The sequence below is a fragment of the Rana temporaria genome, chromosome 2 (assembly GCF_905171775.1).
Source record: "Rana temporaria chromosome 2, aRanTem1.1, whole genome shotgun sequence".
NCBI classification, from domain to species: Eukaryota; Metazoa; Chordata; class Amphibia; order Anura; family Ranidae; genus Rana; species Rana temporaria.
This window is the reverse complement of record NC_053490.1, coordinates 345648616-345665902: the sequence shown is the minus strand read 5'-3', so window position 1 is coordinate 345665902 and position 17287 is coordinate 345648616. Positions and strand designations below refer to the sequence as shown.

Here is a 17287-nt window from a genome sequence, read left to right as displayed (position 1 = left end):
TTTAAATGAAGCGCGTCCTCGCGCCGAATGAACTGCGCATGCGTCGTCATGAAATTTCCCGCCGTGCATTGTGCTAAATGATGTCGCTAGGACGTCATTTTTTTAACTTAGACGTGACTTACGTCCATCCCTATTCACGGACGACTTACGCAAAAAAAAAAAATATTCAAATTTCGACGCGGGAACGACGGCCATACTTTAACATGGCAAGTCTATCTATATGCCACAAAATAGCAGCTTTAACTATACGCCGGAAAAAGCCGACTACAGACGACGTTAGAAAATGCGACGGCCGCGCGTACGTTCGTGGATCGTCGTAAATCGCTAATTTGCATACCCGACGCGGAAAACGACGCAAACTCTACCCAGCGGGCGCCAAAGTATTGCACCTACGATCCAAAGGCATACGAAGCCGTACGCCTGTCGGATCGAACCCAGAAGCCGTCGTATCTTAGTTTGAGGATTCAAACTAAAGATACGATGCAAGAAATTTGAAAGTACGCCGGCGTATCAGTAGATACGCCGGCGTACTTGCTCTGTGAATGTGGCCCATAGTGGTCTTTTCTCAAATTTGACTGCAAAAGCAGAAATACCCTTTAAGCCAAATGTTTTTTTTTTTTTATTTTGGAGTAAGGAAAGATTAGAACCTCTATCAGGTTTTTACTGCTAAAAAAAAATGTAAGCTACGCTTGAGTGAGAAAAATAATGATATTAGAGGGAAAAAGCTGCAAACATATGTGATATAATGATACAGGAAAATGAAATGTTGCACTAATTCCCAAACATGAAAAGTGCATAAAATAAGAAAAAAATTACTCTAAAGATATTAAAGTCCACAAGTGAAATAAAGTTGTAATCATTGAGTCCCAAAAAATAGAAAATGTGCAACAGTTATATACAGCAAAGAAAATGATAGCCACATTCACTCTCGAAAAAGATAGCCAAAAAGTTGTGCAAGTTCTTCCTCCAGGCAATACCATATAGGCTTGCCAGATAAATTTGACCCTCTTATTACAGAAAGGTCAGCGCACACTCAGAACATCAGACATCCTATGGGTTTCCTTTTTCAATGTAGTCATTAACAGGTAAAAGGTGGCAGAACCATCTTAGGGGACACTCAGCTTAACTCCTCAATCACATATGCATCCAGGTATGTAAATCATTTAATATGTGCACCAATAATACTTTTGTTTAATACTTCTGTTGTTGTTACAGATCCACCCACTGTGGAGGGTAATGCAGAATCAGCACTTGTGGTTGGCCTTACACCATGGACTGACTACCTTTTCCGCGTAGTGGCAAGCAATATTTTAGGAGTAGGGGAACTAAGTGCTCCTTCTTCTTTAGTGAGAACAAAAGAGGCTGGTAAGATATTGACCTTAACAATTCTGCACGTCACATTATTGTGTATAGTCAATTATTCTCACTAGAATAAGACGTTGAATATAGTGGGGTTCAGATGAGAATTCATCCAGTTTGAAGTCATTGTTACAACAGGATCACATTTCTAGAGAATGAGTAAAGTTCCATTATTATCTAATCATTACTGAATAAAAATGGCTGTGAATGTGTCAAGGAAGAGTTCATATATCTACAGGATACAAAGTGGTTTATTTACTAAAGGCAAATAGATTTTGCCTTGAGTTCACATTGCAAGGAAAGTTAAACTTTGTAAGGGAAGCTCCCCAGAACTTGGTGAATGAGGTAATGCTTTACTGACTTGTATTATCCAATCATGTGCAAGCAATTTTTTTTCCTTGAATGTGATTGGGTATTCTTTGCTAATTACATTTTACAACATTTTTACTAAGATATGGCAAACATTCTCTTGCACAGTGAACAGCCTATTCTGCTTTTAGCAAACCAATCCCACAGATGCTAGAAATCTTTTTTGTCAGTTGGGAGCACAAATATACAAAATTCACCCATGCAAATGTTACTACTGGCAGGTGAAAAGGAAAATTAACTTACATGAAGTCACTGGAATTTGCAAACTAGAAATGCAATCATTTTTAATCCTGGGGTATGTGTATTGCTATCAGGCAATGAAATGTGTGTATTTAATGTGCATATTTAAAGTCTAACTCCAGCCATTTGTTGGCTACAACCATGGGAATACGTCTAAGCAAGCTGTTGTATTGAAAAGTTGCAGCAATGGAAATGAGACTTCCTCAGGGCCAGATTTATACCTTCTGCCCCCACAGGCTAGTTGTCTTTTTTTTATCCCTCCTGCCCCTGTTGTCTAGCCAACCTCACTGTTACACAAAATGGTCACTTTTGGATCTTTGAAGTGCTGCTATTGCCACCCATATGGCATTGAAATATTATAATCCTTTAAACTGCAGGTTTAAAGGATTATAGTGCATAAGGTTTAAGAACTATGTAATGTTAGAGAACCATCACAGTTTGCAAGGCATGTGACAATGTACTGGTGTATGCACCTCTTTTTTATCATTTCCAAAAAGCTTTGCTAGACTTTGCAGGAAGATCTCGACTACATGGCAAATGAGGTTTAATGCAGAAAAAATTGAAATAATGCATTTGGCAGCAAAAATATGAATGCAATCTTTACACTAGGAGAGAACCTCTGGGGGAATCTAGGGTGAAAAAGGACCTGGGGGTCCTAGTAGATGACAGGCTTAGCAATGGCATGCAATGCCAAGCTGATGCAAGCAAACAGAATATTGGCATGCATTAAAAAGGGGATTAACTCCAGAGATAAAACAATAATTCTCCCACTCTACAAGACTCTAGTCTGGCCACATCTGGAGTATGCTGTCCATTCTGGGCACCAGTCCTTAGGAAGGATGTGCTGGAACTGGAGAGAGTCCAGAGAAGGGCAACAAAACTAATAAAGGGACTGGAGGACCTTGGTTATGAGGAAAGTTTACGAGCACTGAACTTGTTCTCTCTTTAGAGGAGACGCTTGAGAGGGGATATGATTTCAATGTACAAATACCATACTGGTGACCCCACACTAGGGATAAAACTTTCCTGCGAAATGGAATTTAATAAGACACGCGGCCATTCACTAAAATTGGAGGAAAAGCGGTTTAACCTCAAACTGCATAGAGGGTTCTTTACTGTAAGTGCAGTTAGGATGTGGAATTATCTTCCACAGGCAGTGGTTTCAGCGGGGAACATTGATAATTAAAAAAAAAAATGATTAGATAAGCATCTGAACAACCACAACATACAGGGATATACAATGTAATACTGACATAAAATCACACACATAGATTGGACTTGATGGACTTTTTCAACCTCACCTACTATATCGTGTTGGACACCAGGCCCTAGGACACTCCATTGCTCTATCCAGCAACCAGTTGCCTCGCATAATTGAGACTTCATCAAATTTCATTTCTGAACTCACATTTTACACAGTATTACTGTGCGGCCCGTGCAACCACACGCCGCATACTTGTCACGTTGCAACTGGGTCCTAGGGCCCCCTTTACCCTCTACACCATTTTTTCACCTTTTTACAGTCAAACATGTTCACCTCCGCAGTTGTCCCCCTTGGTCGCCGCGGGAGGCTTTTCCCGCGCTTGGCTGCGACTTCCGAGCAACTCAGTGTTCTTTCTATAGAATTCTCCTGACGAAGCGACCCATTCGCGAAACTAGTTGAGATCCCGTTTAGCGTGACCTCCTCTTTCACCGTGATCCTCCCCTTGGGGACTACTTTAGCCCGGTGACTTGTATGGCTGGTCCCGCAATATATGTTTATTGTCTTATATCATTATTTTTGATGTTTTTAGGATTATGTTTTGTCTTTTTGATACCATGTCAATAAATGTATATATATATATCTTTTACTCTTACTACCTTTCGAGTCTATCTTTCGATACAGTACCGATATAGTCCTCTTGCTCCCCTTTTTTGTTTGGTCTTTTGGGCCCTTGGGGTCCCTCAAGTCCTAACTCTATTCCAACTCACAACTCATGTAAAGACTAGGGAAGTGCCGAACAACCCCCCCCCCCCATTCAGTTCGCAGCAGAACATGCGAACAGGCAAAAAATTGGTTCGAACACGCGAACACCGTTAAAGTTTATGGGACAAGAACATAAAAAATCAAAAGTGCAAATTTTAAAGGCAAGTTATTGTCATTAAAAGTGTTTGGGGACCCAGGTCCTGTCCCAGGGGACATGTATCAATGCAAAAAAAGTTTTAAAAAGGCTGTTTTTTCGGGAGCAGTGATTTTAATAATGTTTAAGGTGAAACAAAGGTGAAATATTACTTTTAAATTTCGTACCTGGTGGGTGTCTATAGTATGCCTGTAAAGTAGCACATGTTTCCCGAGCTTAGAAAAGTCCCTGAACAAAATTACATTTCTAAAGGAAAAAAAGTCACTTAAAACTACTAAGTCATTGAAAGAAAACAGCATGGATTCCCTCTTAGTCCATTACCAGGCCCTTTGGGTCTGGTATGAATATTAAGGGCAACCCCGAAACCAAAATTTAAAAAAAAAGCGTGGGGGTCCCCCCAAATTCCTTATCAGGCCCTACAGGTCTGGTATGGATATTAAGGAGAACTCTGCACCATTTTAAAAAAAATGGCGCGGGGTTCCCCAAAAATCCATACCAGACCTTTATCTGAGCATGCAACCTGGCAGGCTGCAGGAAAAGAGGGGGGATTAGAGAGCGCCCCCCCTCCTGAAACATACCAGGCCACATGCCCTCAACATGGGGAGGATGTCCCCATGTTGCTGGGGACAAGGGCCTCATCCCCACAACCCTTGCCCGGTGGTTGTGGAATCTGAAAGCCCCCTTTAACAAAGGGGAACTCCAGATCCCCCCCCATGTGAATTGTACCCCTACCATTTCACAAAAAAAAGTGTCAAAATGTTAAAAACCATAGGAGACAGTTTGGTACAAGTCCTTTATCAACAAAAAAAGAAAAGGTTCCAACGACGTAATCCACTCTCGAGCAATCCGAAAAAAATAACCCGCTGCTACGAACGATACTGCCTCATAGGAGGCGCCCGACCGAATGACGCTCTCTCGGTGTGACAGTTCTTTTATAGCTGAGGGCGGGGCCACCCATCACATACACGGGTGACCCCGTCCCCTCTGACGCACGAAAGCCCCGGGTTACATATTGACATGTACGGGTGACCCTGCCCCCTCTGACGCATCACGGGAAACCCATTGACACTTTTTTTGTGAAATACCGTACCGTTACCAATTCACATTAGTGGGGCGGGATCTGGATTTCCCCTTTGTTGAAGGGGGGTTTCAGATTCCGATAAGCCCCCGCCCGCAGACCCCCACAGCCACCAGGCAAGGGTTGTGGGGATGATGCCCTTGCCCCCATCAACATGGGGACATCCTCCCCAAGTTGAGGGCATGTGGCCCGGTACGGTTCAGGAGGGGGGGCACTCTCTCGACCCTCCCCTCTTTTCCTGCGGCCTGCCAGGTTGGGTGCTCAGATAAGGGTCTAGTATGGATTTTTGGGGGGAACCCCATGCCATCTTTTTTTTTTTAAATGGCACAGGGTTCCCCTTAATATACATACCAGACCTGAAGGGCCCGATATGGAATTTGGGGGGGACCCCCACACTTTTTATTTTGGTTCGGGGTTCCCCTTTTATCTGTATTGCCGGGACCCGACAATTCATTATAGCCGAGAGTAGTTTTGAATTCCTTTTTACCTTTATAAATGTCATTCTTCACACTTTTCTAAGCACTGGAACATGCGCTACTTTACAGGCATACTATAGACACCCCCAATGTACGAAATTTAAAGGAATATTTCACTTCGATTTTTTCACTTAAGCATTATTAAAATCACTGCTCCCGAAAAAACTTTGTTTTGCATTGAAACATTTCCCCTGGGGCAGGACCCAGGTCCCCAAACACTTTTTATGACAACTCGCATATTAAGCTTTAAAATTAGCACTTTTGATTTCTCCCATAGACTTTTAAAGGGTGTTCTGCGGCTTTTCGAATTTGCCACAAACACCCCAAATTGTTCGCTGTTGGGCGAACAGGCACTGTTCGAGTCGAAAAGAAAGCCCATCCCGAGTAAAGACAGCAGCAGTACACCAAATTACGCTGCATTTTTGTATTCTAGTAGCAACAACTCATTTGTTTTCATCAAGTGGTGCTGGGCTTTAAGGGACAGGTAGAAGTAGTAGTTTTTCTTACTGTCAAAATAAAAAACTTTTTTCTTAATATTTAATCATCTAGAAAAAAAATATATACGGTATATTTCTTAGAAAAAAAACTCCCTGCATCTCAACATTTAGGCATGTTGGTGCTATTTTTAAACTGTGGTGTGACTGGTTAATTTTATCTACACACACACCAGAGGGCTGTAGCTATAATTGTTTAAAAAGATACCTTTATGAGTCTTCCAACATTGAGGCCGGGTTCACACTGGTACGACAACCGCTCTATGGGAGCCGTCTTAACTGGTCCGACACAAGTCGGTCCGACTTTGAAAATGCTCCCTGTACTACTTTAGTCTGACTTTGATCCTACTTCAGCCCATTGAATATCACTAAATTCAGATCAAAGTCGGATCGCCGTCTTGCCTGATCCGACTTTGGCATGCGACTTGTGCTCTGATCATCTTGAGGGGAAACTCCACACCAAATAAAAAAAAAACGGCATGGGTTCCCCCTCTAAGAGCATACCAGACCCTTCGGTCTTTATGGATTTTAAAGGGAACCTCTATGCCAAAAAAAACAGTATGGGGGTCCCCCAAAGTCTATACCAAACCCTTATCCAAGCACGCAGCCCGGCCAGTTAGGAAAGGGAGTGGGGATGAGCGAGCACCCCCCTCCTGAACGGTACCAGGCCACATGTCCTCAACATGGGGGAGTGGGTGCACCCCCCACCCCAAAGTCCCTTGTCCCCATGTTGATGAGGACAAGGGCCTCTTCCCGACAACCCTGGCCGTTGGTTGTTGGGGTCTGCGGGCGGGGGGCTTATCGGAATCTGGGAGCCCCCTTTAATAAGGGGCCCCCCAGATGCTGGCACCCCACATTATGTGCATGAGTATGGGGTACATTGTTACCCTACCCATTCACCTGAAAAAAAAGTGTCAATAACGACCAGGATTTGTCAGGAAGAGGCCCTTGTCCTCATCAACATGGGGACAAGGTGCTTTGGGGTGGGAGGTGCATGTTGTGGGCATGCTGCCTGGTATGGTTCAGGAGGGGGGCAATCACTCGTCCCCACCCCCATTTCCTGACTGGCCGAGCTGTGTGCTCGAATAAGGGTCTGGTATGGACTTTGGGGGGGACCCCCACACTGGTTTTTCTGGGGTAGGGGGTTCCTCTTTAAAATCTATACCAGAACGAAGGGCCTGGTATGCTCTTAGAGGGAAAACCCATGCGTTTTTTTTTTTTATTTGGCGTGGAGTTCTCCCTAAAGTGTCATACCAGACACAGTGCCTGGCATTGTCGGGTATCAAAGTCAGATCCCAGTTTATTGAAGTTGGACGCATGTCGGACTTCAAGTCGCAGGGCAAAGTCAGATCCAAAGTGGTACGACTGTCGTACCAGTGTGAACCCGGCCTCAGGCCCATTAGTGCTGTGAAAAACTAGGAGTGCAGAGAGGAAGCGCACACAGGCAAATCACAAGGAACCCGATGTGTGGGCATTTATTGAGGAGCTTGGGTGTATGGGAGGGGAGGTAATGGAACACAGCACAGAGAGGCAGTGTATTTTTCTCATGTTGCCCAAACTGCTGTATATTTTTAATTTCCATTAGCAAAAGACTCCCCACAGCTCTTGGGCCCCCCATTGCATTTGGGTGACAATAGCTTGTCAAGCAGCGCTATAAAGGACCAAAAGTCATCAACTGCAAGACCAATTGAATTAGGAATTTTAGTTCATGATTTTTTTTTTTTTTGGGGGGGGGGGGGGGGAATTGAGGAGAATAAAATGTATGTTCTTATGTTTTGAACTATAGGCATTGTTACATAGTATACATAGTAGGCAAGGTTAAAAAAAGACACAAGTCCATCAAGTCCAACCTATGTGTGTGATTTTATGTTTATTACACTGCACCCTGCACCCCTTTACATTACACAGCCCATGTAGCTCTGGACCCCTTTACATTACACAGCACCCTGAACCTTTGGACCCCTTTACATTACACAGCACCCTGCACCTCTCGACCCCTTTACATTTCACAGCCCCCACAGCTCTGGACCACTTTTCATTACACAGTCCCCTGCACCTCTAGATGCCTGTATGTTACACAGACACCACCCTTAACAGTTCTGGACCCCCTGCATGTTACACAGACCACTCCCTACAGTACAGACCCCGTTTACAGTACAGACCCCCCCTACAGTACAGACCCCCTACAGTGCAGACCCCCCCTACAGTACAGACCCCCCTACAGTGCAGACTCCTCTACAGTATAGACTCCCCTACAACACAGACCCCCCTTAGAGGGCAGACCCCCCTACAGTGCACAGACCCCCCTAACAATACAGACCCCCTACAATACAGACCACACCTACAGTACAAACCCCCCTTCAGACCCATAATGTACCTCAGAACACACACCACACGGAGAGCCCCAGGTGGGCATGGTCATTTTACTAACTCATCCCCTTTACAAATGTTTCTATGGCAATGACTCAACCACAGAGATGCTCCAACACAAAGTCTTCATTACCCTGGGATCCTTACAGACACAGTACAGGCGATGATCAGAGACTACAGACATGATACAGGCGATGATCAGAGACTACAGACATGATACAGGAGATGGTCAGAGATTGCAGACATAGTACAGGAGACGGTCAGAGACTGCAGACTTAGTACAGGAGACAGTCAGAGACTGCAGACTTAGTACAGGAGACAGTCAGAGACTGCAGACTTAGTACAGGAGACAGTCAGAGACTGCAGACTTAGTACAGGAGACAGTAAGTGACTGCAAACATAATACAGGAGATGGCCAGAGACTGCAGACACAGTACAGGCGATGATCAGAGACTGTGACATAGTACAGGAGATGGTCAAAGACTACAGACATAGTGCAGGAGATGGTCAGAGACACATCAGTTCTGGACGGACACACACCTATGCTCAGAACACTAATTCTGGACGGACACAAACAAGAAGAGAAGGAGGGAGGGGAGAACTCTGCCACTTCGGCATCCCCACCTCTACAAGCGCCTGGGTGCAAAGCACCCTGTGCACCCTTCCTAGGATCGGCCCTGCTTTCCAGTTCCAGCACAGTTCCATCATGCATTCACTTAGACAGAACCATCATCTTCCTTACTTTACCCCAGATTGCCCCATTAAGAACAAACAACATCCACTCTGCCGTAACAATATAATATTTGTCTCACACTATGGTTGTGATTTGAAGCTATTCAGCATGTTTTCACTGCTGTAAAGGGCAAATGACATGGTGAAATGTCAACTTTTGACAGTCAATCACCACTGTTAATCAGAAGACATGAGGAAATGTCATTCTGTGCTAGAAAGATATAGTCATCTGCCCAAACGAGTAGTCATCTGCCCAACAGGCTCTGAGCATGGTTTTGCTAAAGAATTTGGATTCTGTACATTACATTTTGTATAGCATAGTATGATACAGTGTGGAGACAGAGACTTGGGGGTTTTAAATATATGATATTCCCAAGACTTATCTATAGTAAAGCTGTCAAAAATGACCTTTCATTAGCCTTAAAAACTAAACACTGAAATCTTTCTGCTATGAGTTAATCCCTGTTTTTCTTGTTTTTACTGCGCCATTACATAACATACAACCAAATTACCAATTTAGTATGTTTATACTGGAAGGTGTTATTGTAGGTGGCCTTTAAATAAAATATTGGAAATTGTAATTAATACGCTTTATCTTATTTGAAGCTCCTAATGTGGCTCCGTCTGGCGTTAATGGAGGAGGAGGTACACTGAATGAGCTGACTATTAACTGGACGGTGAGTACACACCCAGTACATTGCAAGAATAACAAAAAAAAAAACATGCAACACTATATACACAGTAAAAAGGTAAAACACGCACCAGTTGGCTTCTAAGGGTTGCAGTTTGATAAATTGTTGGATTTTGGAATCAAAGGCACAGTATTACTAATTAACCACTTAAGGACCTTGGCTGTTTTTCAGATTTGGCGTTTACAAGACTAAAACAGTTTTTATTGCTAGAAAATTACTTAAAACCCCCAAACATTGTATATATTTTTTTCTAACACCCTAGAGAATAAAATGGCGGTCATTGCAATACTTTTTGTCACACCGTATTTGCGCAGCGGTCTTGCAAGCACACTTTTTTTGGAAAGAATTCACATTTTTGAATAAAAAAATAAGACAACAGTAAAGTTAGCCCAATTTTTTTATATATTGTGAAAGATAATGTTACGCTGAGTAAATGATACCCAACACTTCAAAATTGCGCCCGCTCGTGGAATGGCGTCAAACTTTTACCCTTAAAAAGGGTATGTTGCATCTTTTGAACTACAGAGGAGGTCTAGGGCTGAAATTATTGCTCTTGCTCGAACGATCGCGGTGATACCTCACTTGTGTGGTTTGAACACCGTTTTCATATGCGGGCGCTACTCCTGTATGCGTTCGCTTCTGCGCACAAGCTCCTTTTGTTTTCTTATTTATTTTTATTTATTTTATTAATTTTTACACTGAAAAAAAAAAATTGATCACTTTTATTCCTATTACAAGGAAACATCCCTTGTAATAGAAAAAAGCATGACAGGTTCTCTTAAATATGAGATCTGGGGTCAAAAAGACCTCAGATCTCATATTTAGACTTAAATGCAAAAAAAAATAAAAAATTTTGTCATTTGAAAAAATGACAACTAGAAAATATTGCTTTAAGAAGCATGGGTGGAAGCGACATTTTGACGTCACTTCCGCCCTGCTATGCTATGGGGACGGGTGGGGGCCATCTTGGCCTCACTCGTATCCCAGCCGAGCAGGGGACAGGACCTGACCGCCTCCGCCGCTACCTGAGGGCCCCTCAACCACCGCCGATAATGGTGATCTAGCGGTGAATCCGCAGCGGAGACCACCATTATCGTTTACAGGATCGCTCACAGTAAAGATGGATATCTCTTTCTTGTGAAAAAAAAAAAAGATGGATATCTCAGTTGTGGCAGCAGCTGCTGCCATTACCGAGATATCCATTTTTTAAAAACAGGACGTATATAGTCATAAGCAGGTCCTTAAGTCGTTAAAAGACAAGAACAACTTTAACTTCATTTGTAATTTATTTACATTTGTAGATGTGTGTTTATTGTTAAAGTGATTGTAAAGGTTATAATAAATATACATATACATATATATATATATATATATATATATATATATATATATATATATATATATATATATATATATGTATGTATATATATATATAATGTTTGTGTATACTGTATGTTATATTTGCCTGTTCTGTACAATAGTTTTGCACACAGCAGCCCCAATCGTCTATTTTTTGTGTCCCCTGTCGGTGGTCTTGGCTCCTTCCAAGGTAACCCTAATTGCAAGCCTCTTGCTATGGGGGGACTCAAGGAGGCTCGCTCCCAAGCGATGCTCCTGTTAATGGACAGTATCCATTCACACACAGAGCATGGCTTACCCCGATCTCTCCTCATTGGCTCGCAGGCTGACTGCTTCCCCCGCTGCTGTGTGAGTCAGTGAGGAGAAGGAGAGATCCAGGAGAGCTGCTGCTCTTATGCACATTGCTGGATCGAGATGGGGCTCAGGGGGGGAGTTGCATCCAGAAGGTTTTTTACCTTAAAGCATAGAATGCATTAAGGTAAAAAAAAAAAACTTTTGCATTTAAAACCACTTTAACACACAATTTAAATGTCAATATTGATGAAAAATGTAAAAACAGCTAAGAGTCTGACCCTATAGGAATTTCCCAAAATAAAATGCTGGATCCATGGACAGGTAGTCCATGGATCCAGTGATGTTCGGCACCTGAGCCGATTCTTCAATTGGCTTTGGGTGCAGGCACCGGGGATCTTATGTAAGGGAAACCAGTAGTGAATAGGGATGAGCCGAACACCCCCCCCCCCCGTTCGGTTCGCACCAGAACCTTTGAACGGACCGACCGTTTGCGCGAACATTTAGAACCCCATTGACGTCTATGGGACTCAAACGTTCGAATTCAAAAGTGCTTCATTTAAAGCCTAATATGCAAGTTATTGTCGGAAAACAGGTTTGGGGACCCGGGTCTTGCCCCAGGGAACATGTATCAATGGAAAAAAAGTTTTAAAAACGGATGTTTTTTTTTGGAACAGTGATTTTAATGATGCTTAAAGTGAAAAAAATTCCTTTAAATATCGTACATGCTGGGTGTCTATAGTATGCCAGTGAAGTGGCAGGTGTTTAGAACTGTCCCTGCACAAAATGAGATTACTATAAGAAAAAAGTTATTTAAAACTGCTTGCAGCTTTAATGTAATGTCTGGTCCCTGCAATATGGATGAAAATCATTGAGAAAAATAGCACAGACACAGGCAGTACACACACCACGTAGCTTTAGGTGCACACTGCAGAGGACACAGGCAGTACACCATGTGAGAATACTGCAGCTAAGCACAATCACCTGCCTGCCTCTCTGTAAATTAGGAAGAGCGGATCTAGCTAAACTATACAGTGTATAAATATATATACACAACACCTGGGATGCATATATATCCTCTACACACTGTAACTTTAACGGACTAGCCTGCCTGCTCTATCTACCTACAAAAAATTACACTCTCTCTCTGTCCTCTCTCTCTTCACCACCGCAACACACTACACCTGCAGGCGGCCTTTTATAGTGTGGGGCGTGTACTAAACCTCCTTAGCCATAATTGGCCAAAGCCACCCTGGCTTTGGCCAATTATGGCTCTCCGTTTTTTGAAAGCTGTGATTGGCCAAGCATGCTGGTCATAGTGCATGCTTGGCCAATCATCAGCCAGCAATGCACTGCGATGCCGCAATGAATTATGGGCCGTGACACGCCACTCGAATTTGGCACGAATGGCCCAAAACTTTCGTAATTTGACGAACGATCGAACATACGATGTTCGAGTCGAACATGAGTTCGACTCGAATATAAAGCTCATCCCTAGTATTGAAGCCTTGAAGTTGGATCGACTGAACCCAGCACTTGTAGGTCAGCCTCTACAGACAGCAACCAGGTACTAGTTTGATCACCCTAGACATCACATTCGTAATCTTGTAGTGAGGAAGGCTGCTCCTCTAAAGTGTTGTGAGGATGGCTTCTCTCCCAGTTATTAGCATTTTTTTCCTCCCTGCAAAACACTGGAAAATGCATCTGCCCCTACCTTGTTTTCCATCGCTACCTCTTTGTCAGGAACATTTAATAGGGATTTTAAGCATGTATAAGCCATTATGTGATGGGGGTGGGGCTCCAGCTAACAAAATACATGTGTAACTTTTCTTGCACACATAATCTTGCCGGCTTATTGATAGGTTGGGTGCAGCAGCCAATGGTGCCACCACAGAGACAAACAATATTGAAGTGGTCAGCACTCCAAAGTATGCTGTTCCACCCTAAAATAACAAAACATCTGAACAAAGTCAAATTTAGCGTGTCAGGACAAAGCAGTAAACGGGGAAAATATTGTCCTATAAACTTCATTTATTCAGGAATGGATATTCTATGCAATTTACAATTTTGGTCTCCCTAAATTTTGGAAGAAAATGCTGCCTCCTTAGATCCATAGAAATATTTAAGAAAACCTTTGTTTGCATGCTTTTTCTTTGTCAACAGAATGTTGACAAAATAACTTTGGAAACTCTCAGGCCCCGTACACACGTCCGAGGAACTCGACGTGCCAAACACATTGAGTTCCTCGTCGAGTTCTGTGTGACGCCGCCAAGGATCTCGGCGGGCCAACTTTCCTCATTGAACAACGAGGAAATAGAGAACATGTTCTCTATTTGGCCCGACGAGTTCCTCGTCGGCTTCCTCTCTGAAAAGTGTACACACGACCGAGTTTCTCGGCAGAATCCAGCTCCGATCAAGTTTCTGGCTGAATTCTGCAGAGAAACTTGGTCGTGTGTACGGGGCCTCAGAATCGTTTTTCATGAACTATATGCTGCATCCTTCATGTTTAAAGCTGAAATTTAATAGACACAAATAATCATATTATTTTTCTTGATGTTCCAGCCTCTTGGCAGACAATATCAGAATGGAGATGGTTTTGGATATATCATAGCTTTTAAAAGAAAGACTGAGGACACTTGGCAAACATTTAGAGTATCTGGGGTGCAGTCCCATCAGTTTGTATACCGGAATGAGACCATTACAGCTTATTTGCCCTTTGACGTCATGATCAAAGCTTTTAATCGGAAGGGAGAAGGACCATACAGTTTAGAGACCACTGTATATTCAGCAGAGGATGGTAGGATTTATTTATATACTATATATTGTACAGTGTAACTTAACTTTTCTTAATATGTTTGTGGCGAATAGTCAATATCAAGTGGTGTGCTGTGTTACAACAGTTTAGAATATCCCTAGAATATTGGCTAGATAAAATACTAATAATTACTAATTTTTGCGCTTGCCATTCAATTCTAAAAAAAAAAGAATAGCAGTAAATGAAGAGTTTTACCTGTATATAAAATAGAATAAAACACCAAACTGCATACAGTTTAGTTTTGGTGGTATGGTTATTGGTTATGGACTGGGTGAAGAAGTATTAATTCATAAGCAAAATACATACTGTAGATGAAATGCATATAACCAAGCTGTTTAGCTTGCACTATCTACAAGTAGAGAAGGTGCAATCAAAAGGAATATGGCACCGTCATCCTAAAAATATAGACAACCAGGGAGGGCCCCCCCCCCCCCCCGGTCATGGGACTATATAGGCCCAAATAGTATAAAAAGCAAAAAGTAAAGATAAGATATGTCAGCAAAAGTAGTAAGAAAATAACATTTATTTATAAATATTAAAAAGTGCAGATGGCTGGTGTAACAGATGGATCACCTCATAGTAGAACAATAGAGTACATCATGTTCAATCACACACAGAAACCAACGTGTTTCAGAATGGAATTCTTTCTTCAGGGGTTTATAGTAGTAGAACATGAGTTTCTTTTAAGAAAAAAAAACATACAAATGCATGTCAATAAAATAGTCCGTTGTATATGAAGTAACAAAACCGTCCTTTAAAGGTGAAAGCATACTTCAGCCAACTAGATTAAAAATAACGACATTCATCATAGTATCGGGAGGGTTATTGTCACACGTGCCCCCATGTGGGAGTACAAGACCAGGACCCCTGGGGAGCGCAGCAAAGGAACAGCCAGCAAAAAAAGCCAGACCTGGCCTGATAAAAAAACAATAAAACAGAACATAAATCGTTTTTTTTGACAATTGTATAGTGGAAGTTGACTGCTGGAGTGCTCTTATATGGTGGTATAGAAAGCGGGGATCGTACCAATTTAAGGGGCACATTAAGTCAATAAAGTCATTACATATGTAGCTAGCATATCACTGCACAGGGTTAAGAAAAGTGTGCCTAAACATTGCACATGGTAAATCTACCCAATTTCAGACACATCATATATCAAATAGCCCAAGGAGAGAAATTACATACAGTGGGGAGAACAAGTATTTGATACCCTGACGATTTTGCAGGTTTTCCTACTTACAAAGCATGTAGAGGTCTGTAATTTTTATCATATGTACTCTTCAACTGTGAGAGACGGAATCTAAAACAAAAATCCTGAAAATCACATTGTATGATTTTTAAGTAATTAGCATTTTATTGCATGACATGAGTATTTGATACATCAGAAAAGCATAACTTAATATTTGGTACAGATACCTTTCTTTGCAATTACAGAGATCATACATTTCCTGTAGTTCTTGGCCAGGTTTGCACACACTGCAGCAGGGATTTTGGCCCACTCCTACATACAAAGCTTCTCCAGATCCTTCAGGTTTTGATGCTGTTGCTGGGCAATGCGGACTTTCAGCTCCCTCCAAAGATTTTCTATTGGGTTCAGGTCTGGAGACTGGCTAGGCCACTCCAGGACCTTGAGATGCTTCTTACGGAGGCACTCCTGGAAGACCCAGCAACGACCCATCTTCAATGCTCTTACTGAGGGAAGGAGGTTGTTGGCCAAGATCTCGCAATACATGGCCCCATCCATCCTCCCCTCAATCCGGTGCAATCGTCCTGTCCCCTTTTCAGGAAAGCATCCCCAAAGAATGATGTTTCCACGTGCTTCAAGATTGGGATGGTGTTCTTGGGGTTGTACTCATCCTTCTTGTTCCTCCAAACACGGTGAGTGGAGTTTAGACCAAAACGCTCTATTTTTGTCTCATCAGACCACATGACCTTCTCCCATTCCTCCTCTGGATCATCCAGATGGTCATTGGCAAACCTCAGACGGGCCTGGACCTGCACTGGCTTGAGCAGGGGGATCCAAGACGATGTAGTGTGTTACTAATGGTTTTCTTTGAAACTGTGGTCCCTGCTCTCTTCAGGTCATTGACCAGGTCCTGCCGTGTAGTTCTGGACTGATCCCTCACCTTCCTCATGATCATTTATGCCCCACAAGGTGAAATTTTGCATGGAGCCCCAGACCAAGGGCGATTGACCGTCATCTTGAACTTCTTCAATTTTCTAATAATTGCGCAACAGTTGTTGCCTTCTCATTGCCCTGTAGCCTATCCTAGCCTTGTGCAGGTCTACAATTTTATGTGGACAGGTGTCTTTTATACAGGTAACGAGTTCAAACAGGTGTAGTTAATACATGTAATGAGTGGAGAACAGGAGGGCTTCTTAAAGAAAAAATATAACAGGTCTGTGAGAGCCGGAATTCTTACTGGTTGGTAGGTGATCAAATACTTATGTCATGCAATAAAATGCAAATTAATTATTTAAAAATCATACAATGTGATTTTCTGGATTTAGATTCCGTCTCTCACAGTTGAAGAGTACCTATGATAAAAATGACAGACCTCTACATGCTTTGTAAGTAGGAAAGCCTGCAAAATCGGCAGCGTATCAAATACTTGTTCACCCCACTGCATGTGCAAAAAAAAAAAAAAAAAAAACATATACTGTTGTGATGCCTAGATGTAATAAGGTATATTGTGGAAAAAGCAAAAATGTAGCTTGCACTAGGTTGCGCTTCCTTCTTTTTTTGTGTTTTTGGTACAGATTGTTTGGAAGCCCTTGTTGGACAGTTCTATAGCCGCGTACACAAGATCGGAAATTCCGACAAGAAAATCGTGGATTTGTCGTAATGTTGGCTCAAACTTGTGTTGCATACATACGGTCACACAAATCTTC

General features: G+C 42.4%; 1 protein-coding gene across 1 annotated transcript in view; it reads left to right on the top strand.

Moving 5' to 3' along the window:
* The window catches only part of CNTN2 (contactin 2), a 218135-nt gene that overhangs the window by 171423 nt on the left and 29425 nt on the right, over positions 1 to 17287 (top strand). Inside the window, exons 16-18 of the mRNA XM_040337562.1 lie at positions 1216 to 1365; positions 9845 to 9915; positions 14143 to 14377. Of these exons, the coding sequence (XP_040193496.1) occupies positions 1216 to 1365; positions 9845 to 9915; positions 14143 to 14377 (456 nt within the window). The remainder of the gene's footprint in view (positions 1 to 1215; positions 1366 to 9844; positions 9916 to 14142; positions 14378 to 17287) is intronic.